Source organism: Salmo trutta, chromosome 3 (genome assembly GCF_901001165.1).
Source record: "Salmo trutta chromosome 3, fSalTru1.1, whole genome shotgun sequence".
Lineage (NCBI taxonomy): Eukaryota > Metazoa > Chordata > Actinopteri > Salmoniformes > Salmonidae > Salmo > Salmo trutta.
In genome coordinates, this window is record NC_042959.1 from 58889669 (window position 1) to 58913740 (window position 24072).

The 24072-nt window shown below is 45.2% G+C and overlaps 2 protein-coding genes across 6 annotated transcripts in view; one reads left to right on the forward strand and one right to left on the reverse strand.

The window, feature by feature from the left end:
• Positions 1 to 6758: 6758 nt before the first annotated feature.
• Positions 6759 to 11302, forward strand: LOC115181177 (uncharacterized). Of its 2 annotated transcripts, none has more exons than XM_029743209.1 (4): positions 6759 to 6864; positions 7340 to 7609; positions 8208 to 8357; positions 9960 to 11302. In XM_029743209.1, exons 1-4 carry the CDS (start codon positions 6828 to 6830, stop codon positions 10157 to 10159), a joined length of 657 nt encoding a protein of 218 aa, XP_029599069.1. In that variant the 5' UTR covers positions 6759 to 6827; the 3' UTR covers positions 10160 to 11302. The 2 variants fall into 2 exon arrangements, with proteins under 2 accessions (XP_029599069.1, XP_029599077.1); XM_029743217.1 differs by having other exon boundaries at positions 8208 to 8300.
• Positions 11303 to 11372: 70 nt separating this feature from the next.
• Positions 11373 to 24072, reverse strand: part of LOC115181150 (protein spire homolog 1) — a 53778-nt gene continuing 41078 nt past the window's right edge. Inside the window, exons 8-17 of one of the 4 annotated variants that reach the window (XM_029743182.1) lie at positions 23263 to 23392; positions 22233 to 22274; positions 20327 to 20374; positions 18852 to 19015; positions 18618 to 18717; positions 17255 to 17397; positions 15275 to 15412; positions 14964 to 15062; positions 14568 to 14839; positions 11373 to 14381 (exon numbers count right to left, since the gene is read on the reverse strand). In XM_029743182.1, coding sequence (XP_029599042.1) covers positions 14120 to 14381; positions 14568 to 14839; positions 14964 to 15062; positions 15275 to 15412; positions 17255 to 17397; positions 18618 to 18717; positions 18852 to 19015; positions 20327 to 20374; positions 22233 to 22274; positions 23263 to 23392 — 1398 coding nt within the window. In that variant the 3' untranslated portion in view covers positions 11373 to 14119. The remainder of the gene's footprint in view (positions 14382 to 14567; positions 14840 to 14963; positions 15063 to 15274; positions 15413 to 17254; positions 17398 to 18617; positions 18718 to 18851; positions 19016 to 20326; positions 20375 to 22232; positions 22275 to 23262; positions 23393 to 24072) is intronic. The other 3 variants (XM_029743195.1, XM_029743189.1, XM_029743203.1) reach the window with 3 other exon arrangements.

Below are 24072 nucleotides of genomic sequence, written 5' to 3' on the forward strand. Positions count from 1 at the left end.
GGATGGTCTCGGGCTCCGAGGTGGTAACAGTGGGGTTATAGCAGTGAGACAGGGCATTTGGCTTGACGCTCTTGGACCCTGGCTGGTAGGAGAGGGATAAATTAAACCAGATCAACAGCAGGGCCCATCTCGTTTGCCTGGAGTTGAGGCGCTTGGCAGTGTGGAGATACTCCAGGTTTTTGTGGTCGGTCCACACAATGAACGGATGTTCCGCCCCTTCTAGCCAGTGCTTTCATTCCTCCAATGCCATCTTTACCGCAAGAAGCTCCCGATTCCCCACATCGTAGTTCCTCTCCATGGTGCTGAGACGGTGGGAGAAGAAGGCGCAGGGATGCAGCTTAAGGTCCATGGCAGAATGTTGGGTCAGAACAGCCCCCACTCCGACATCCGAAGCATCAGCCTCCACCACAAACTGACGGGAAGGGTCAGGATTAACCAGGATAAGAGCAGTGGTGGGGAGGTGTTTAAGGTCCCGGAACGCCCGGTCAGCGGCGGAGGACCACGTGAACGGAACCTTGGTAGAGGTGAGTGCAGACAGGGGGGAGGCCAGGGTGCTGTAACCCCAGATAAAGTGGCAATAAAAGTTGGCGAACCCCAAGAAGTGTTGCAGCTGCATCCTCGACATAGGCTGAGGCCAATCCACCACAGCTCTCACCTTCTCGGGATCCATCTGGACACTCCCAGCAGAGATGATGTAGCCCAGAAAGGGAATGGTGGAGCAATGGAACTCACACTTTTCCGCCTTAACAAACAACTGGTTCTCCAGAAGGCGCTGGAGAACCTGTCGGACGTGGAGCATGTGTTCTTGGCGGGAGCGAGAGAAGACGAGGATGTCATCAATGTACACGAAGATGAATCGGTTCAGCATGTCGCAGAGAACATCATTCACCAGAGCTTGGAATAGGGCAGGGGCGCTGGTAAGGCCAAAAGGCATGACCAGATATGCGTAGTGGCCGCTGGCCATGTTGAAGGCGGTCTTCCATCATCCCCCTTCCGTATCCGCACCAGGTGGTAGGCGTTTCGTCAATCCAGCTTGGAGAAAACAGTGACCCCCTGGAGTGCCTCGAAGGCCGAGGAAATGAGTGGTAGCGGATAACGGTTCTTCACAGTAATGTCATTGAGTCCCTGGTAGTCAATGCACGGGCGCAGGGTCTTGTCCTTTTTCTCCACGAAGAAGAAACCTGCGCCAGCGGGAGAGGAAAAGGGATGAATAAATCCTGTAGCTAGGTAGTCCCCAATGTAGGTCTCTATAGCCTTGGTCTCTGGTCCCGACAGAGAGTACAAACGTCCCCGGGGTGGTATGGTGCTAGGGAGAAGGTCAATCCCGCAGTCATAGGGGCGGTGCGGCAAAAGGGAAGTGGCCCGGGACTTGCTGAACACCTCCCGGAGGTCCTGGTACTCCGTGGGAATGGCGGAGCGGTCCGGAGCAACTTCCGAGCCCCCAGGAAGACATCCCGGTGCATCCCTGGGGGGATTTGATGAGCAGGAATTGAATGGTCTCGCTGTGATTCCTTGACACACTTAGGTTGATGGGAGTGGTGTTATGGGTGACCTGATCTATAGAGTGCCCATCCAGCGCTCTAACATCCATAGGAATGGAGGGGCTGAGTGGGGATGTTCAGCTTGGAATCCAGTGTGGCGTCCAAAAAGCTGTCATCTGCTCCAGAGTCAATGAGGACCCGGAGAGATTTGGACTGGTTACCCAACAGCACAATGACGTGAAAAGGGGTGTGAGTAAGGGAAGAGGAAGAGTTCTCCATATGGCCCACCAGAGTACTCGCTCCAACCGGTGAGCCTGGTCTTTTACCGGGCAAGAGAACACAAAATGACCAAAAGTCCCGCAATACAGACAGCTCCTTGTGTTGATCCTGTGTTGCCGTTCCACTGGCGACAGCCCAGCTCTGCCTAGTTGCATAGGCTTAGGACACAGGGCCTTGGCCGTCTTCGGTGACTCTCGGGAACGGGACCGTCGGGGTCTTCAGGGATGCTTCGGAGGCAAGGTGGAATCCCTGGACTTGCGAGCGAAATCAAATTTCCGCTCCATCCATTGTTCCTGCAATCGCCCATCGATGCGGATGGTCAAAGCGATGAGGGAGTCAAGATCCGTGGCTCGTCCTTAACCTCCTCCAAGACGCCGTGCAGGAACACGTTGAATAATGTTTCCTGGTTCCACACACTCTCCACTGTCAACGTGCGGAAATCCACCGCATAGTTGGCCACTCTGCGGGCGTCCTGCCGGAGCTGGATTAGATTCCGGGCAGCTTCTCTCCCGGAGAACGGGGCATCAAATACCTTCCTCACTTCTCCCACAAACCCCTCCAGACTCACGCATGTGGCCGGCTGTTGTTCCCATACGGCGGTAGCCCAAATGAGATCCCTCCCAGACATCAGCGTGATGAGGTAGGCTATCTTTGAGCGATCCGAGGGGAAGGAGGAGGGCTGAAGCTCGTAAATAAGGGCACACTGAGCTAAAAACGCCCGACAGGTGCTGGACTCTCCATTAAAGCGTTCCGGGGGAGGTAAACGGGGCTCCCGGGAAGGTGGATTGGCCTGTGGGGCGGCGTTGCTAACCGCCGAGTTACTGAGGGGTGGTGGGGTTACCACCGTGGCAGGCTGCACCCCAGACAACCCGCGGAATAGATCCAGCAGCATGTCCAACGCCCGGTCATGGCACTCAGCCAACGTTTGTACCCCATCCATAAGACCACAAAGCAATTCCTTGTGCCTCCCAATGGAGGGTCCTTGGGAGGAGATGGCATTGCGCAGCTGGCCCGGGTCTGCTGGGTCAGTCATGGCCAGTTCGTACTATCAGGTATGAAGGTAAGACCCAAATGCAGACAACGTCGAATTAACAATGGTTTAATAATCCAACAGGGGCAGGCAATAGACATGTCAAGGCAGGCAGGAGTCAGTAAACCAGAGGTGGGGCAACGGTACCGGACGGCAGGCAGGCTCAGGGGCAGGCAGAGTGGTCAGGCAGGTGGGCTCAGAGTCAGGACAGGAAAGGGTCAAAAGCAGGAGGGCGAGAAAAAGAGAGTCTGGGAAAAGCAGGAGCTGAGACACAAAAACTCTGGATGACTTGACAAACAAGACGAACTGGCAACAGACCAACAGAGAACACAGGTATAAATACACATGGGGTAATGGGGAAGATGGGTGACACCTGGAGAGGGGTGGAGACAATCACAAAGACAAGTGAAACAGATCAGGGTGTGACAGCTATCTTCTGTAGAGCGCCCATCCAGCGCTCATCCACCCCTACCTTGTCACAACACAACTGATTGGCTCAAACGCATTAAGAAGGAAAGAAATTCCACAAATTAACTTTTAACAAGGCACACCTGTTAATTGAAAGGCATTCCAGGTAACTACCTCATGAAGCTGGTTGAGAGAATGCCAAGTGTGTGCAAAGCTGTCATCAAGACAAAGGGTGGCTACTTCGAAGAATCTCAAATATAAAATATATTTTGAGTGTTTAACACTTTTTGGGTTATTACATGATTCCATGTGTGTTATTTTATAGTTTTGATGTCCACTATTATTCTACGATGTAAAAATAAAGAATAACACTGTAATGAGTAGGTGTGTCCAAACTTTTGACTGGTACTATACATCTAAAACCCTCCTCCCTATTACACCACTGTCACGCCCTGACCTGAGAGAGTCATTTTTCTCTGTTTGGTTAGGTCAGGTTGTGACATGCGGTGGGCATTCTATGTGTTGTATGTCTATGTTGTTTTTTCTTTATTGCCCGAGTATGGTTTTCAATCAGAGGCAGCTGTCATTCGTTGTCTCTGATTGGGAATCATACTTAGGCAGCCCTTTTTCCCACAGTCAGTTGTGGGATCTTGTCTTTGTGTTGCATGTATTTGCATGCATAGCTTTTCGTTCGTTGTATTGTTTATTGTTTTTGCTGGTTCACATTTAAAATAAAGTATGATGAACCCAACTCACGCTGCGCCTTGGTCTACCTTTAACAACGGATGTTACAGAAGATCCCACCACCAAAGGACCAAGCAGCGTGGGCCGATGGACTGGACATGGGAGGACATCCTGGATGGCAAGGGATCCTGGATGTGGGAGGAGATCCAGGCCGGAAGAGATCGCCTCCCTTGGGAACAGGTGGAAGCAGCAAGGGAGGTACAGCGACGAGATCGACAGGCAAGGCAACAACGGAGGCCCGAGAGGTAGCTCCGCCAAAAATGTTTTTTTGGGGGGCACACGGGTAGATTGGCTAAGGCGGGTTTAAGACCTGAGCCAACTCCCCGTGCTTACCGTGGGGAGCGAGTGACCGAGCAAGCACCGTGTTATGCGGTGATACGCACTGTGTCGCCAGTGTGTACTCACAGCCCGGTGTGCTCGGTGCAAGCTCCTCACCGTTGCCATGCTAGAGTTGGCCGGCAGCCAGGGAGAAGTGCACCGGCTCAACGTATCTGGTCTCTAGTGCGTCTCTTCGGCCCAGGTTATCCTGCACCTGCTCTACGCACGGTACCCCTCATTCACCAGCACAGCCCAGTTCGTCCTGTACCAGCGCTCCGCCCTTGCCGGGCCATCGTCAACATCGAGCCAGGACGGGTTGTGCCAGCCCTAAGCGCCAGGCCTCCAGGGCGCCTCCAAGGCCCAGTGCACCCTGTGCCTGCTCCGCGCACTCTCCCTCCAGTGTGCCACCATAGCCCAGTATGTCCTGTGCCTGCTCCTCGCACTCTTCCTCCAGTACGCCTCCATAACCCAGTACGGCCGGTGCCTGCTTTGAGCACGCGGTCCTCAGTGCGTCTCCCCAGTCTGGTGAGACCGGTTCCAGCTCCCCGTAGGAAGCCTCCAGTGATGATCAATGGTCCGAAGCCTCCAGTGATAATCCATGGCACGAAGCCTCCAGTGATGATCAATGGTCCGAAGCCTCCAGTGATAATCCATGGCACGAAGCCTCCAGTGATGATCCATGGCCTGGAGCCTGTAGTGATAATCCATGGCACGAAGCCTCCTGTGGTGATCCATGACCTGGAGCCTGTAGGGATGATCCATGGCACGAAGCCTCCAGTGATGATCCATGGCCCGGAGCCTGTAGGGATGATCCATGGCACGAAGCCCCCAGTGATGATCCATGGCCCGGAGCCTGTAGGGATGATCCATAGCACGAAGCCTCCAGTGATAATCCATGGCCTGGAGCCTCCAGTGATGATCCATGGCACAAAGCCTCCAGTGATGATCCATGGCACGGAACCAGTAGTGATGATTATTGTTTTTGCTGGTTCACATTTAAAATAAAGTATGATGAACCCAACTCACGCTGCGCCTTGGTCTACCTTTAACGACGTTACAACCACTTTGACATTACATAGTATTTTGTGTATATTGTTGACAAAAAAATACAATTAAATCAATTTTAATCCCACTTTGGAACACAACACAATGTGGAAAAAGTCAGGGGGTGTGAATATGCACTGTATATGTAATTTGGACTGGAAGCAATTGAAAATTAGATCTGTAAAAATAAGATAAATATTTGTAGAAAATCAAAGAGGAGGAATTTTGAAACAATATAAAAGGTGTACCTTTGATAAGAGAGGACCAGGAACCCATCACACTTGTCTGTATATCTATAGCTCATATCGACAGTGAACTATTGAAAATTAGACTTATTACAGGAAATATTCATATGAAATCAATGCAATTTAAAATTGCAATTATAATGGGTGTACTATGGACAAGGGAGGTCAACGATATAAACTGATGTATATGTAATTTGGACTGGAAGCTATTGAAATTTAGATCTGTACATGAATTAATAACCACAGCTGTAAAAAGTCATTCACTTTGATAATAGAGGTCAGGGAACGCAGCGCACTTGTCTGTACATGTGGAGCGGAAGCCATTAAAAAGGATAATTATGAAATATTCATTTATAAATCAGGGAACTTTAAAATGGAAATTCTAATGGGTGCATCATGGGTTAGAGGCAATAGTGACTTTGCCACAAGTGATATTAGCTCTCTAGGTCATGCAAGTAGGCTACAGTAGGTTGCATACGAGTGAGAAAGATCATAGGCCTATTTATGTTTTTTGAGCTCATATTTTTACATTAAATCCATAAAAAATAAACAAGACACAATTTTAAAATGTAATTATTGAGGGATAAACAGTTGATTTAAGATCTACAGATTATTTAATTTAAAAAAAAAGTTTCTGTAAACACCAGGTACAGCTGATTGGACTTTTAAGACTGTCCCTCAGCAGCGCTTGCATAATATTCCCTTACTGAAATCAACATAGAGTAACTTTTTTTCCAAAGGAAAATAATGGGGGGGACCTGTACATTGGTCCTTACCCTCATCTTATAGATATATCACAGAATCATCCTAGGACCTTCTGTCTAAGATGTATTGACGAGAAAACTGAATATCAAATCAATATACAAACTGAAACCAAATGTACTGTGGTGATAAACCTTCAGTGTTCCACAAATGGCCATTACAATTATTGGTTTAAGCATAGGCTACTCCAGCTATCCTATACGATTCAAATAATTCAAATGCATTTATAATGTCAACAAAACTTTATATCATGGCCAATTTTCTGCAATTCTTGCCATTTTTTTATTCTGTTCTTCTTGACAATACAAGCGCTGTTGGGGAATTTATTAAGTGGAAACTCCCTAAAAAGTCTGAGCATGCCCCCAGCATTAGGGACTTTTATTTCAGAAGTTTTGCTACCGAAGCCTATAAAAATTACCGACAACCGATTTGCAACCCATTTCTCAGTCGAAAAGATACACACAAAGTGATGCAATGTTGTAATGTAGCCTATATCGTTCTGTCAAAATAACAATTATGTTACAATGTAACGAAAAAGGCGAGATTTTACCTGGTAAGAAATCACTTTCCTCTAATCTTTGGTGGATTGACAGTTTACAATTTTAGCTATGCGTTACCCGAGATTACAATGGTTCAATCTAAACAAAAAGGGATAGGCCTATGATATGTATGGAAGCAATTGTTGAAATACAAGAAAACTCTGTATTTAGGCCTACACCATAAACTATACAGTTAGGTGTTAATGTTAAGATCTAAAATGTAATGGAAATGCGTTTGTTAGGAATGTAGAGCAGGCAGGCACGAGATGATGTTATGTTTACAGTCAGAAAGGGGTTTAGATGGGGAATAACCAATGAGAATAACAGGGTCGATGTGAAAGGGATATTTTTGCATTAGCCTACACTACACTTCTTTCATCTTTCCATCACATTTTCTTTTGAATTAATTAAGCAAATGCATATTATTATAATGTTATAACAACACTGAAATATTTGTTTCAGTAATTTTTTCATGCTCTCTCATCCAAGAAAGGAGTTTACAACTTCAGTTACACGCTCTTAGCAAATCTATGTCATGCTGTGCGGTGGAAAGGCTGAGCGTGTACTTGTTGAGCTCCAGGACCATCACAGAGTACGACAGCCAGGTGATCTGGTCCCAGAGAACAGACATGGAGAAGGCTGCCAAACTGCTCCAGGTGGTGCTGAAGAAGGGTCGCAACGCCTGTGTGCTGTTTTTCGACGCACTAGAAAAGTGTTGCCAGTGCCCACAACAGTTCGAAAGAGTCACCGGCCTCCCAGGTAAGTCTCTTCAAAAGTCTACACTTTTTCATTTGATTAATTGCAAGTAAATTACTTTGGCCTACATGTCTATAGTTTTCATGTAGTTTTCATCAACATTTAAATATGGTTATGAATAGTCTAGGCTTACGGTGATTTTGTGATTTTAATAAAATAAAGGTTAAATTAAATAAATAAATAAATAAAAATGATAATGTTATGTGGTATTTAGAGAGGTAGTCTAACTTGGCCTAGATTGCAGCACGTTTTCTTTGTAGTGTATGGTATATGTTATATGGTAAGCCGAATTCTACCCCACTTTACCTTTTGGAAGCACTGGAAACCCAGCACCATTTGGTGTCCGATGCAGGTGAGGCCCAATGATGTTCCAGAGGCTCAAGAATGTTCCATTCCTCATATAAAATCCAGTTTTTTAAAAGATAAAGTTTAGGCTTACATATAAATGGTTTCTCCATGTGTCCAAAACTAAAGCTCATAGAAGGTTTTTACAGTATGTCATCATCATGACGCAACAGGAATCACCGGGAAACTATTGTCAACAACAGACTATTTCCCATTTTTCAACCTCTTCCCTTTTTTCTCACACCCCAAACAACAGAGAGGAGGAGGACCAACACTGCCCCAACTTACGTCATCAACATCAGCCATTCCAATTTGAGTAACTGCATCATTGGAGATGGCAACTTTCAAGGTGTGACAACGTGTATACAACAGCCTCAGAGCATGGGTTCAGAGGATGCTAGGCATGGTAAATTACAGTCAAATTCTCATCAATTCATATCATTAAAATGATGTGTTACAACATTCAAGGACATTCACAGATACAAGCACATACAGTTGAAGTCGGAAGTCTACACACAGTTAGGTTGGAGTCATTAAAACTCGTTTTTCAACCACTCCACAAATTTCTTGTTAACAAACTATAGTTTTGGCAAGTCGGTTAGGACATCTACTTTGTGCATGACACAAGTAATTTTTCCAACAATTGTTTACAGACAGAGTAATTCACTCATAATTCACTGTATCACAATTCCAGTGGGACAGAAGTTTACTAAGTTGACTTTAAACAGCTCAGAAAATTCCCGAAAATGATGTCATGGCTTTAGAAGCTTCTGATAGGCAAATTGACATCATTTGAATCAATTGGAGGTGTACCTGTGGATGTATTTCAAGGCCTACCTTCAAACTCAGTGCCTCTTTGCTTGACATCATGGGAAAATCAAAAGAAATCAGTCAAGACCTCCACAAGTCTGGTTCATCCTTGGGAGCAATAATATCCCCCTTGGGAGCAAACGCCTGAAGGTACCACGTTCATCTGTACAAACAATAGCACGCAAGTATAAACACCATGGGACCACGCAGCCGTTATACCGCTCAGGAAGGAGACGTGTTCTGTCTCCTAGAGATGAACGTACTTTGGTGCAAAAGTGCAAATCAATCCCAGAACAAAAGCAAAGGACATTGTGAAGATGCTGGAGGAAACAGGTACAAAAGTATCTATATCCACATTAAAACAAGTCCTATACCGACATAACCTGAAAGACAGCTCAGCAAGGAAGAAGCCGCTGCTCCAAAACCGGCATAAAAAAGCCGGACTATGGTTTGCAACTGCACATGGGAACAAAGATTGTACTTTTTGGAGAAATGTACTCTGGTCTGATGAAACAAAAATAGAACTGTTTGGCCATAATGACCATTGTTATGTTTTGAGGAAAAAGGGGTAGGCTTGCAAGCTGAAGAATAACATCCCAACCGTGAAGCACGGGGGTGGCAGCATCATGTTGTGGGGGTGCTTTGCTGCAGGAGGGACTGGTGCACTTCACAAAATAGATGGCATCTGTCAGGAGGAATGGGCCAAAATTCACCCAACTTATTGTGGGAAGCTTGTGGAAGGCCACCTGAAACATTAGACCCAAGTTAAACAATTTAAAGGCAATGCTACCAAATACTAATTGAGTGTATGTAAACATCTGACCCACTGGGAATGTGATGAAAGAAATTAAAGCTGAAATAAATCATTCTCTCTACTATTATTCTGACATTTCACATTCTTAAAATAAGGCGGTGATCCTAACTGACCTTAGACAGGGAACTTTTACTAGGATTAAATGTCAGGAATTGTGAAAAACTGAGTTTAAATGCATTTGGCTAAGGTGTATGTAAACTTCCGACTTCAACTGTATGTATTATTATAATTATTCACTTCACTTTTTGACCTGCACCGTTGGAGCTCGGAGCTTAAGAATTTCACTTTACCCTTCACTTTACCTTTCGTTAATGAGTTCAAAGAAGCCATTAGATTCATAACTTTCATATACTGTACTGCATACCATTGATGTCTCTATTACAGAGACAATGGGAGGCAACGTCACCAGTGATCACCAGAGAGCAGTACAGGCCTGTCCAGATCCAGAGCTCCAGAGGAGTGTCCAGATCTACAGGTCCCAACTGCAGTATGTCATCATCGGGGACAACAACAACCTGCAGGTTGAAGACATACCGGAATTGGAAGAAGGGGAAGAAGAAAAACTCATTCATGAAAGTAACTGATTGGATTTGTGTAGTGCTTTTCCAGATGCTCAAAGTGGTTTACATTGTATTGGGGAAACTCCCCTCATACACCACCAACTAGTTTCCATTTAAGTCATTTAGCAGACGCTTTTATCCAGAGTGACTTACAGGAGAAATTAGGGCACATCGACATATTTTTCACCTAGTCGCCTCAGCGATTCAAACCAGTGACCTTTCAGTTACTGGACCAACGCTCTTAACCGCTAGGTTACCTGCCTCTATTGCCAAAGGTTACATGTTCGAATCCAGTGATAGAAAGTTGTTTTTGAGATTTTTGTTTTAAGCCTATCCCAAACCTTAACACTTACCTTAACCATTCAGAGTTAATGCCTAACCTTAAGATTTCTGAGTTAAAGCCTAAACTTAACCCTAACCTTAAAAGTTTGGAGTTAATGCCTAAACTTAACCCTAACCTTAAAAATGTGGAGTTAATGCCTAAACTTTAATGTCTGAGCTAGTTGTTGTGTGGAACTGCATCAGTATCCTATCAGAGCCATACATATATGGCTCTTCTATCCTAGATGCCATCTCCTGCTGTTGTGCCCTTGAGCAAGCTACTGCACCACGGGCGACCGTGGCTCTCAATCTCCATAAGTGATATGGGGACAAAATGTATGGCCATTGGCTACATTGTAATGTTCCTTGCTGTGTTGATGAACTTGATTTCTGGGGAATGTATATGTATTGTAAATTGTAGTGTATTGTTTGGATAGTATAACTTAACCCTACATAATCAAAGAATGAACCATATTTTTGGTCCGTAGACTTATGGAATAAGTATTGAATCATACAGTACATACATTACGTTCTGTGAACCCAATGTATAATGACCGCACTGACCACCGCTACTGATTAAGTGCATTTTATTTATTTTAAGAATTTACTTGCTGCAACAAAAAAAGGTGCTGTTTTACTTTGAATGTATTCTTAATGTATTCATTTGAATGCATGTGTTAGGACATACTGATTTATCTTTACTGAAAATTATACTGTATATATTCACTGTTCTACTAAGTTATCAACATTTGTTGAAATAGGTTATTCCTATAGAAAAAATGTTTTATTATAAAGGTACATAAATTGTTATTGTTTTATACGTCAATAAAAAAAAGATCTCAATCATTTTGTTTCTCAATATTATTTATGGTTGAAAAGCTGGCATGTCACTTAATGAAATATCCATACAACATTATAAAGGTATTGCATTACATTTTTATTATTCTTTGTCATAATTTCTTGAACTCTCTGGGAGGGAGTTACATCTGGAAGGTTTGAACAGATTAAAGATACAAGCTACACAGCAGTACATGCATGTTGCAGTCACATTTTGAGCTTTCTTTTATGTATCACAAAGTAGATCACCTCTACTTATTATAGTCCACATTTTGTCCTGCAATGACTTGTTTTGTGAGAAACAATCTCTAAGCTAGTTAATAGTAGCCTGGATCCTACTGAATAGTTCTGTTTCACTTTACCAAACAGAGCAATTTAGTTTGGATCTAGGCTAAGTTAATAGCCCCAAGTCTAAATGATTTTAGTTGTGATGTAAAGTGTCAAGGAAACACAGACCTGCTCTATGGACGGACATTACTATAAATAATATTTACATACAGTATGCTGAGTCGCTGTGGATTCAATCTGTCACAACAATAATATGTTAATGATGAGAGAAGAAGGCAGTGTATTTAAGGCAGAAATATAAGGAACAAGACTGGATTTGAAATAGTCACTTTAATATACATACATCCTGATTCCTGGCTCCCGAAATATGCTTCTGGTTTAGAGACAAACTGTGTGGTTAAGACACCACAGTCACACACAACTGATATACAGATTCATGAAGGCATCATTTTGAGGCGTTGAGTTGAACAGTAGAGTAGCGTGTAATACCATTCTTTGCTGCCTATACAATAAAACAGAGGGTGGTTTTAAGCATGTTAAATCATACCATAACTATTGTAAAGCAAAGAAAGACAATTTGAGATCATTTCATATATGCATATATTTCTGGGGGCGCATGCTTGTTACTGGGACAGACTAGATGATTTTTGGGGGCACAGGCTATACAAAATATTGACAAAAAGTGATTCCTACTGTTTGTGTCTGCTTTTGTTATGATTATCTAGCACAATTACTGTACCTGCTCAATGATATCGCGCGTGTTCAACTACCAGTGACAAATACTGTGTCAATACTGTTCCTTCATCATGTCATAGCGTTAGAAATAGAATGAATAGGCTTGGAAGCGCTAACCCTGGACATTTGACTGGTAAACTCATCTGTACACTCATAATGGCTCCATTGTATTGCGATGCGATAATTTCCATGGTTATTTGGAATGATCTATCAACTGATGCTGGATTGCCATGGTAATGAAGACTGTTCATTCAAATGACGCTAACTGATGTGACTCAAGCAATGGAATACCTTTTTTGTAATGTCAGTTGAGTTAACTCAACAAAACATCACAGCACAGTATGAAGGGTACACGTCCTGATTTTACTTCCTGGCATGGGTCTAGGTTGAAGATGACAAAGGTTAAGACAACGGGATTCTAATATCCCATAATAATATACAACAATGGTAGTTGGCAACAGCGCTGGCAGTTAGCAACGGCACTTTTCCCAGATTTATGACGACGTTGTCTTAACCTATATATTTGTGACCTAGGCATGGGTACACTCAAAATGGCTGCCAGTCCACCCATTATGCCATCATTGACTTGAATTGGGACGCCCGTTCTATTCATTCTATTTCTATAGTTAGTATATTCAGCAGTCTGACGTCTTTTGGAGAAGCATGCTCTAATCGGGGGCTGCGATGGCTATCTATAGCAAGGTCAATGAGTATTTACACCAGAAAAAAATATACTTATTTGGGTTTTATATTATGGTTTAAAAAGAAGGGAACCTTTTGGCACTAAAGCTGACACCTGACATTCCTGTAGACCCTACGCCTACGGAGAGACAGGTGAGAGGTTTGGGCTACCTTCATGGGTATGATCCAACTTTCAGCAAAGTGACACACTGTTTGTTTACCTGTTATTCTTTATGGTAAAATGATGCTTCATCAAGACTGCTCAGAACCCAGAGAACATCAATGAGCATAATTCATTATTGTACCGTCAGCTAAAAATAACCTGAACATGTCAAAGAGAGTAAAAAGGGGGAGACAACTTTTCATCACAAACCACCTGACTCTAAGCCGAACCATATGTACACATGTATACCATACCATAGAAAATTAGAACTTGTAAAAAAAACATCTACAGTTCCATATCCTTTCAAGTCATCATCCAATCGTTTGTTGCTTTTGTCTCATATTGTCTCCACATTAAGGTGTTCACAGCTCTCAGTATGGGACTTGTGTTGTCAGCATCACACCTACTCTCTTACAATAGAATACCACAGCCTGAGGAATTCAAATATGGAGCGTTATTTTGCCTTGTGCGCACTCATTTTTCTGTGGGTGAGTAGCTCCTACCACATTCCAACAATTGTGCCAGTATAGGGGGTGATTGAGGCCATACCACTTTGAATCTTTACACTACCTCATACTTTACATTTGATCATTCAGTGTCCTTAACCACCTCTCTATGGCAGAACATTATGGGAACATTTACATTACTGAGCAAAATATTGTATAAAAATGGACTAGTATCCTTTTGTCTGAAAGTACTAGTACTGTATGTGACGATCAGAGGACATAGCAACAAGCACTGACTACACAGTCCACATTCCTCCAAGGAAAAGTAAAGGTCCACAGCCCGCTCTGACTGCATCGACAGACAGAATAAACTAAACACGTCTACTGGTATAGGCCGGATCGCAGCACGGTCATCCAGATCAAAACCCAGTCAGTCAGAGTTCTGTATTGTGCCATAAGTTCTGGGAGCAGCTAGAAGACAGTGGAGAAGGTAGACAAGGACGAGGGGAGAGTCTAGACCTCGTTGATTGTTCTTTCCGAGGGTCGGTAATCAGCTCCCTTGGGGGACGACATGTAGAAGGACTGGGTCTTGCGTTTTAAGCGCGCCCGCTTGGTGGCCAGGGAGAGGCTGTGCTTGCTGGAGGAGATGATGTCGTGGATGAACTTCTTGCAGTCCACGCACACTTCCATGGTGCTCCAGTCCTCCGTCAGCTCCGCTGGGAGCTCCACCTCGTCACGGGACTGGGACTTCTCCAGACTACCGTGCTTAGACAACCTGAGAGAGGGAGGGAGGAGAGGTTAACACTAAGTTGTGTAACAGAGGAGGTTCTGTCCCTGTCCCTCACTGGGTTCAGTCGGCTACAGTTGCTCTTAAAATAGAACATAACTTAATTTGAGAATAAGTCTTGTAAATCTAAACAGGGAGTGTTAAGATCTAGAGAAGAGGTAGAGGGGTGCCTACTTGGACATGGTCTTCTGAAGGCTGAGGCGATGGTGGCTGGTGGAGGGTTTCTCAGTCTTGGGGGCTGCTGCTGCTCTGCTTGGTCCTGCTGCTGCTGCTGCTGAGGCTGCTGCTTTAACTGTTGCTTTTCCTTTTCCTGCTGAAACTGCTGCTGCTGGACCAGCTATACTGGCAGCTTTCCCCAGGGCTGCTACCCGGTCCCTGGGTAGAGTGGTGGTAGAGCCCAGGGAATAGATGGGCAGGTTGGCATAGGGCTTGGAGGGCAGCCTCATCTGACAGAGAGACAGACATAGAGCAGAGTATGAACACACTCATAACGACGCTGGAGGTACAGTATAGGACTGTCAATATTATGGGCTGACTATCTATCAGTGTGAGAGAATAGATAGGACATACTTTTTGACAGCACTGTGAACACACAGGCCTTTTGCAGAACTGGCAGGTGTAGGACCAGGTGAACAAGGAAAACCTTTTGGATCGGCAACAGAAGCAAAGCTGTAACAAAGAAGGAATTCAGAACAGGTGCATCAAAAGTTTAAGACAAAAACAATCAAATCATTCAAAAAGCAGTGTGTGATCAAATCCAGTGACCACAAAGATTTTGAAAGGAACGTGTAAGATGATTTTTCCAAAACAAAATGTACTGTGATGTTTAGTCCGAGAGACTTTGACTTCAGCTGGGTGAAAATGACCAGCGGTAAACGGACCTTTCCCTTCTTCATAGCGTTGTACACGTCCTTGTACTGTTGGAACTTCTCCAGGTCTGCTTTGACCAGCACCTGTCTGATGTGCATTACCTCTTCCACCGTCAGGGACAAGCACTCTACCGGGAAACAGAACTCCTCCTGAAAACACACACACAGCACCGGCCGGGTTACTACGACAACCGCACTAACTGCCCTTGTTACCATTCCGTCCACACACACCAGCACCTCTCGGTGCACTCTGTCCGGGTTCAGACTAGTTTGGCCCAAAAAAAGTCTCCATTGTTCACTTGGCAAGACGAGGGGACAAACAAAGCACAAAGGGCAGGGAACGAGTAAACAACTTGAGTGATGACAGATAATGTCAATATTCGAGAAAATTCCAGAAATCCTCTACTTAGTTCTGCTACACTTAAAAACAGACAAGGCCCCTCTGCTCTGTAGCTGGGGTTGCGGTTGGTTTTCTGCCCGTTTCGGACTTCAATAAATAAGCCTGCGGTGAGACTACGGAGATGCTATATTCAACAGTACACCAGGTCTATTGCTGCTGCAATTACTGGTCATCCTGGTGTTGTTCCAATAATGTGTCTCAATAATGTGTCTCAATAATGTGTCTCAATAATGTGTCTCTATTCAAAGTTTTTGTTGTTGTTGCACCCAGCTAATGTTTCTCACTCCCAGAAGAACCATTAATATACTGTATTTCTGTAATGGTGCTGCGGCTCCTGCTGCTGATCTTATGACTCAGAAACAGTGGGCTGCATTGTCTCTTGCCCAGAGGAAGGGAGGGAGGGGGAGATCCCAGGGACTATCATCAATAACAAAAAACAGGGACTTTATACTTGCTACTGAACAACAGTACGTTATATACAGTATAAACAACATGAAGGACTTCATATATCTAGAGCATTGTTTTAATTGGCAGTGGCTTGCTAGGCTACATGATGCTTGCAAGCACAACGACTATAACTACGGTTAAATGGAGGTAAGCTGAGTATGATGAAATGATTGGTGCTCCAGCGAGGGATGCATCTGCTGTTGACTGGCAAAATGCATGATGACAATCACACCTAAACTGAAGGGCTTTCTATGACAACAGCAACAGTCCTGGGCTGAGGGATGGGTCTCTAGGAAAGCAGGAAGCATTAGAAGAGATGATAATGAACTACGATGCGCCAGCAGGGACATAAGGGGCGACTGGCAAACCTTGATAGGCTTTCTTCCCCTGCACAGAGCAGACAGGGCAGACCACACCATGCCCAAGACAAACACCTCGACAGGGTAGGAGCTCCATAAGGGGTGGAGGGTGTAGGGAGGGGAGTGGAGGAGGAGGGGGGTCCAGGGGAACAGATGGTGGGCTATCCTCCCGACCTGAGAAGGACAGGGGTTATAGAGGTGGATGGAAGAAGGGTAGGCCAGGGGTTATAAGGGTGAATGGAGGAGAGGGAGGACAGGGGCAATAGAGGTGGATTATAAGGGTGAATGGAGGAGGGAGAGGACAGGGGTAATAGAGGTGGATGGAAGAAGGGTAGGCCAGGGGTTATAAGGGTGAATGGAGGAGGGAGAGGACAGGGGTAATAGAGGTGGATGGAAGAAGGGTAGGCCAGGGGTTATAAGGGTGAATGGAGGAGGGAGAGGACAGGGGTAATAGAGGTGGATGGAAGAAGGGTAGGCCGGGGGTTATAAGGGTGAATGGAGGAGGGGGAGGACAGGGGTAATAGAGGTGTATGGAAGAGGGTGAGGACAGGGGTTATAGGGGTGTATGGAAGAGGGTGAGGATAGGGGTTATAGGGGTGAGTGTGGCGGAGAAGAGGTGGGGGGATTGAAGGTGGGGTGTTAGGAGCATCACCTAACAGAAAGAAGATGGAGGCTGATGAACACAAGACACACTGACACACTATTCAGGAACCAAAATCTCCAATGTGCTCATTTTCTCCAGATTGATAAACTCTTCTCTTTTCCTTCTTCTCTTCTGTTACTCACCAGAGACTTGGAGCTCTGTCTGGATGGGGGTATGAACTGCCGTACGTTGGTGGGCGTCTCCTTCTCAATGGAGTGTCTCCTCTGGGGGGCCTGCCGTCTCTCAGGCTGGGGGGTGGAGGAGATGGGTAGGAACATGGGTGGAGCTGGGGGTGGGGGGAGAGAGGATATGTATGATATACTTTTATGTAGTACTGTAAACCTTATATTACCAGTTAAGTTGACTGAGAACACTCCCTCTTTGACAGCATTATTCTCAGCATAGAAGAGCTGTCAGGTGAACGGCTGAGAGCTGTGAAAGCACATTATAGGCTCTCTATGATAACCTTAACCATCTCTTCATGTCCACACCCTGGCTGAACCCTAACCCTAGCTGAACCCTAACCCCAACCCTAACTTCATGTCCACACCCTGGCTGAACCCTAACCCTAACTGAACCCTAACCACAACCCTAGCTTCATGTCCACACCCTGGCTGAACCCTAACCCTAGCTTCATGTCCACACCCGGGCTGAACCCGAACCCCAACCCTGGCTGAACCCTAACCCTAACCCTGGCTGAACCCTAACCCCAACCCTAGCTTCATGTCCACACCCTGGCTGAACCCTAACCCCAACCCTAGCTTCATGTCCACACCCTAGCTGAACCCTAACCCTAACCCTAGCTTCATGTCCACACCCTAGCTGAACCCTAACCCCAACCCTAGCTTCATGTCCACACCCTAGCTGAACCCTAACCCCAACCCTAGCTTCATGTCCACACCCTAGCTGAACCCTAACCCTAACCCTAGCTTCATGTCCACACCCTGGCTGAACCCTAACCCCAACCCTAGCTTCATGTCCACACCCTAGCTGAACCCGAACCCTAATCCTAGCTTCATGTCCACACCCTTGCTGAACCCTAACCTTAACCTCAGCTTCATGTCCACACCCTGGCTGAACCCTAACCCCAACCCTAGCTTCATGTCCACACCCTAGCTGAACCCGAACCCTAATCCTAGCTTCATGTCCACACCCTTGCTGAACCCTAACCTTAACCTCAGCTTCATGTCCACACCCTGGCTGAACCCTAACCCCAACCCTAGCTTCATGTCCACACCCTGGCTGAACCCTAACCCTAACCCTAGCTTCATGTCCACACCCTGGCTGAACCCTAACCCCAACCCTAGCTTCATGTCCACACCCTGGCTGAACCCTAACCCCAACCCTAGCTTCATGTCCACACCCTAGCTGAACCCTAACCCTAACCCTAGCTTCATGTCCACACCCTGGCTGAACCCTAACCCTAACCCCAACCCAAGCTTCATGTTCACACCCTGGCTGAACCCTAACCCTAACTCTGGCCTTCTGGTCCACAAGTCAACTCACTCTTCCTGCCCAGTACAGACTCTGGAGAGGTGTCGTCCACCACCGATGTAGAGACACTGGAGCTGCTAGCTGACTTTTGACCCCCAATGGTGATGTCATCCTGTAAGGGGAACAACAGAGAGCAGTGCTGTAGGATGTATACTGATGTCAACTACCAGAAGAAGACACACACACACACAGACACACAAATGCACGTCCGAGCACACACACATACACACACACACACACACTTACATCAGAGTCGGAGCTGTCCAGTTCTGACAGGGTGGGTGCTTTCAGCCTCTTCCTCTGACATAGGGCCTGGGCTCCACCCCCTGGTGCCCCTGGCCCCCCATTGGACAGACTGCTGAGGGTCATGGTGCTGGAAGTCTTCCTGCGGCCGTCAGGGCTAGACACATCTGGACATAGAGGTTGTCACAAGAAGACTGATCAAACAGAGGACAACTCAAATACCCAGGGGTGATTTCAGCAGGATGCAAAGTAGCTAACTATACTGAACACTGCAGATAGAAATATCATGAATAGAGCTGGGAACAGAATTCCCAGCTCCACTTGACAGGCAAACATATCTGTTCTACGTGATACATTTCTATCTGAGTGTTCGGTAACGTTGCACAGTCCTGAACAGACCCGAGGGGAACACACCAGCGGTAGGGAGGAGGGAGTGTGAGTTGAGGAGAGACGGAGAAGCAGCCTGGTGTTACACACACAACATGGATTCTACTTTCATTACCCTTTAAGACCTGGACTGAGCAGGATTCTAATGAAACCCTAACCCTGGCTGACTCCCTCCCTCCTAGTCTCATTGACAACTCCCCCTAAGAGAGAGAGAAATAAAATAGGGAGGGAGGGAGGGGGTGACGGAGGAAGGTATGGAGAGGAGAGTGCTGGAAACAGCAGATAATCAGTAGCAGAGGCCGATCTGATCTGTGGATGCATTGAGGCCTTGCCAGGCGCTCTCTCTCTCTCCGTCTCCCTCTCTCTTTCTCACGCTCTCTCACTTTATCTCCCTCTCTGTGAAAAGGACCACGCAGTGAGCATGTGAATACCTCTTCTGGAAAAAGGCTAAAATATGAGCTCATTACCTCAGTGGGAGGCCAAGGCCCTCCTCCTCTACTGGAGCTTCTAAACCTGCCTGGGAGAAGACTGACTGGTCCTAGGATCCAGGTTTAAACTAGAGCAGAATAAACATCCACCATTTGCCTGCCTGGGAGAAGACTGACTGGTCCTAGGATCCAGGTTTAAACTAGAGCAGATCAAACATCCACCATTTGCCTGCCTGGGAGAAGACTGACTGGTCCTAGGATCCAGGTTTAAACTAGAGCAGATCAAACATCCACCATTTGCCTGCCTGGGAGAAGACTGGTCCTAGGATCCAGGTTTAAACTAGAGCAGATCAAACATCCACCATTTGCCTGCCTGGGAGAAGACTGGTCCTAGGATCCAGGTTTAAACTAGAGCAGATCAAACATCCACCATTTGTGGCACTATGCTCAGTGTCAGTCAAAAGTAAAAACATTGTAAAGCACTGCTTTCTGTACACTATATTTGTCGATATAGTATAGTTCAGTCTATTTTAGTCGAGGCATAAGTAGTAGTGTTAGGATACAGCCAAATAGGCAGACAAACAAAGCAGGGCTAACATTATGTGTTGCAGCACACAAGTTGCTAGTCACATAAACAGAGCCAAACCACTCCACATACTTTACCTTGACGTGTAAGGATCAACTGTGGAGTGCTGTAGTATATGCCTCCACCTAAAAGGGAACACTTCCTTAAAGATGATAGGCCAGACTGTACTAATGGTTTATCCCCATCCCCAAACATAGCCTGTCATTTGACTACAGAACTCTATCTCTCAGTGAGTATTGGTATTGGAGAATCTGCCCACAAAGTAAGGGGATAAGTACCCAGCTGCAATGAAGGTCAGATAGCCAACCATCACATACACACTCACGTACGCCCGCACACATACACATAACACACACACACACACATTAAAGCTTCACAACAATAAATTGAACCGACTAGTAGCCGTGGATGAGCAACGGGTAAAAGAGCCTCCGGTGTGATGAAAGACGCTGGGATCAGTGGGAGAAATGTCAAGCACAGCCAATCAGCCTTGTCAAAGTTCAGATACCCCGCCCATAACAGGAAGTGTTGACACATAAAAGAGTAAGAGAGTGTAGATTATTAGAAATTATTTTCAGTGTCACCAATGTAAATTCATTGGCTATCTATCTCACTAGAGGATGTGATGACAACCACTGCAGTACAACCTTATAAAACAGAAGGTATCCTCTTCTAATCTGTTTTAAAAACAGCCATATACTGTAAGTTAATCAGAAGTGCTAAGTGACCAATGCAGGCGATGTTGGAGATACAAAGTGATATTTTTGTGAGAATGTGCTTTTTTTGTGTTGAACAGAGCCGACAGGTGTGTGTGTGTTCTGCGTGTGTGTGTGTGTGTGTGTGTGTGTGTGTGTGTGTGTGTGTGTGTGTGTGTGTGTGTGTGCCGACAGCTCCTGTCTACGCTGCTCTCTGATCCCACCTCTGATTAAATTCTGCAGACTCACTCTCCAAGATGAACAACTGCTTTGTGAGAGGAGGACCGTCATTTTCGAGGAAACTGAGGAAGGTAGTTATGCACGTCTTGGTTGTTTGTAATGAGAATTTCTGAGTAATGGTGTTCTTTAGCTAAGGCAACTGTTTCCCTGATTTATGTTAGTATGGAAAAGAAAAAGGCCCAGAAGCAGAATTCCATGAATAGATTCTTCAGTGGGAGGCAGGAGCTCTGTTGTCTCTACTGGCTATAGGCTACTGACTTTTATCAATATCAAATATGTTTTTAACATACTGTAGGTTTCAACCCAAGCGCAACAATAGACTAGAGAAAAATGTAGGAAGATCAAATTAGTTTAGACTAATCCCAGAAAAAAAATTGAATTTGAAGTGAAAATTATTCAAGCATTTAGACAAGGAAAATACTGTTTTACAATTCCTCCTGAGGGACTGAGAACAAGGAGCACCAGCTGTGTGGAGATGCAGAAAAACAACTGCTTCTGAAGTCAGCAAGTGTGCCTTGGAGAAATAGTTCATTATCAGAGATGTACAGTAGCGACAGGCAGCGAATAAAACCGTTGGCCTGTTTGAGTCACATCTACCTTAGTCTTTTTCACAACTGTCTACGGTATGTAAGGCTACATCTAACTTAACATTATCCCTGGGCTTAGTCTGAGTAGATCATTAAGCCCTTTCACATTCCATGTGGAGATTCAAAAAACAAGTGTCATAAGAATTGAACTAAGGTTCAGAACGATTGAAAGATATGCTGAGGTTGTCTATGAGTGAGTTGCTGATGTGAAGGCAGCCATCAACCTCCCTTCTGCGCTTGACAGTTCTCATCCTGACCAGTGTCTGACATCATGACGTCACAACCAGAGCGCACACTGCTGCGGTGCAGAGCCAACCAAGCCAACCATCAACACCACCACGGAAGCATGAAGAAGCATGAGATGAGAGCATTAATATGCGTGCTCTAGCTTGGGCAGATGGACAACAACCACGATAGATAGACACGTAAAGAAACAGCCAGGTAACCGGACAGATCTTTACCTGACAAGTCAAAACTTTGAGACATGCTAAGAGGCCGAATTACTGCAAGAGAAACAATGATGGCGTTACAGAGTTATTAAGCCATCCATAGGAGGAATACGGGCAGAAGATATATATTAAGTAAGCAAGAAGAAAGACATCATCTGCCGACATGTCTGGCAGCTGTCCATAGTGCAGTACAGTATGTTAGGAAATGTACAATGATGAACGTAGTCAGTAGGAAGTGCATTGCCAGTGGTGAGAAATCATTAACATAATAACTAAATAAAACACATTCTCTCTTCAGATTCTAAGGTTTGGTTTGGTTATAGTCAATACAGGCACTTAGCATAACACCAGACAAGGTGTATGTTTAAGTTGTACTACAAACAGAGCTGTAAAGCCAAACAGCACAGACAAGGTGTATGTTTAAGTTGTACTACAAACAGAGCTGTAACGCCAAACAGCACAGGCATCCAAGAACAGTAACTTGGCTGGATGGAAGCATCGTTCAAACCAATGAAAGAAAGTATGATTCACCTTGTGTCTTTCATTCATGCCAATGCCCAGCACCCGTGAAAGTGCATAATCACAACATACTTCAACTTCTCACAAAATGAGTGTGAGTGTGTGTGTTTGTGTGTGTGTGTGTGTGTGAGAGAGAGAGGGAGAGTAAGAAAAAGAGAGAGAGAGAGAGAGAGAGAGGGAGAGTAAGAGAGAGAGAGAGAGAGAGGGAGAGTAAGAAAGAGAGAGAGAGAGAGGGGGAGAGAGCGAGAGAGGGAGAGAGAGAGAGAGAGTAAGAAAGAGAGAGAGAGAGAGAGAGAGAGGGAGAGGGAGAGAGAGAGAGAGTAAGAAAGAGAGAGAGAGAGAGTAAGAAAGAGAGAGAGAGAGAGAGAGAGAGAGAGAGAGGGGGAGTAAGAAAGAGAGAGAGAGAGACAGAGAGAGAGACAGAGAGAGAGAGAGAGAGAGAGAGAGAGAGAGAGAGAGGAGAGTAAGAAAGAGAGAGAGAGAGAGAGAGAGAGAGAGAGAAAGACAGAGAGGTGTCACTCACCCAGCCTGCTCCTACGAATCACATCAGGAGAGACAGGTCTCAGTTTCCTCTCAGATTTGATCTCATCCAGGATCCTCTCGTGCAGGGTGGGAGGAACCTGGGGCTGGGGCTTCAGCTTCCTGTCTGCTGCCTACACACACAAACGCACACGCACACATGTGCACACACACACACACGCAGATACATACATGCACTCACACTGAGTTATGGGCATCAGAGTTATGGACATCAGGCCTTTCACCGCTGCCTCCTAAACCTTAAAGACACTGTCCTGTTAATATCACTGTCACTGTACAAAATATCACTGTCACTGTTAATATCACTGTCACTGTTAATATCACTGTCACTGTACTGTTAATATCACTGTCACTGTACTGTTAATATCACTGTCACTGTACTGTTAATATCACTGTACTGATAATATCACTGTCCTGTTAATATCACTGTTACTGTTAATATCACTGTACTGATAATATCACTGTCCTGTTAATATCACTGTACTGTTAATATCACTGTCACTGTACTGTTAATATCACTGTCACTGTACTGTTAATATCACTGTACTGTTAATATCACTGTCACTGTCCTGTTAATATCACTGTACTGTTAATATCACTGTACTGTTAATATCACTGTACTGTTAATATCACTGTCACTGTACTGTTAATATCACTGTCCTGTTAATATCACTGTACTGTTAATATCACTGTCACTGTACCGTTAATATCACTGTCCCGTTAATATCACTGTCACTGTACTGTTAATATCACTGTCCTGTTAATATCACTGCCCTGATAATATCACTGTCAC

Excerpts from the sequence above, each read along its gene's own strand:
- LOC115181177 (XM_029743209.1), top strand. The coding sequence starts at position 6,828 with ATGTTACAATGTAACGAAAAAGGCGAGATTTTACCTG. Across the intron at positions 6,865-7,339 it reads AAAAGGCGAGATTTTACCTG|AAAGGAGTTTACAACTTCAG; the intron begins GTAAGAAATCAC and ends CTCTCATCCAAG. Across the intron at positions 8,358-9,959 it reads TTCAGAGGATGCTAGGCATG|AGACAATGGGAGGCAACGTC; the intron begins GTAAATTACAGT and ends TCTCTATTACAG.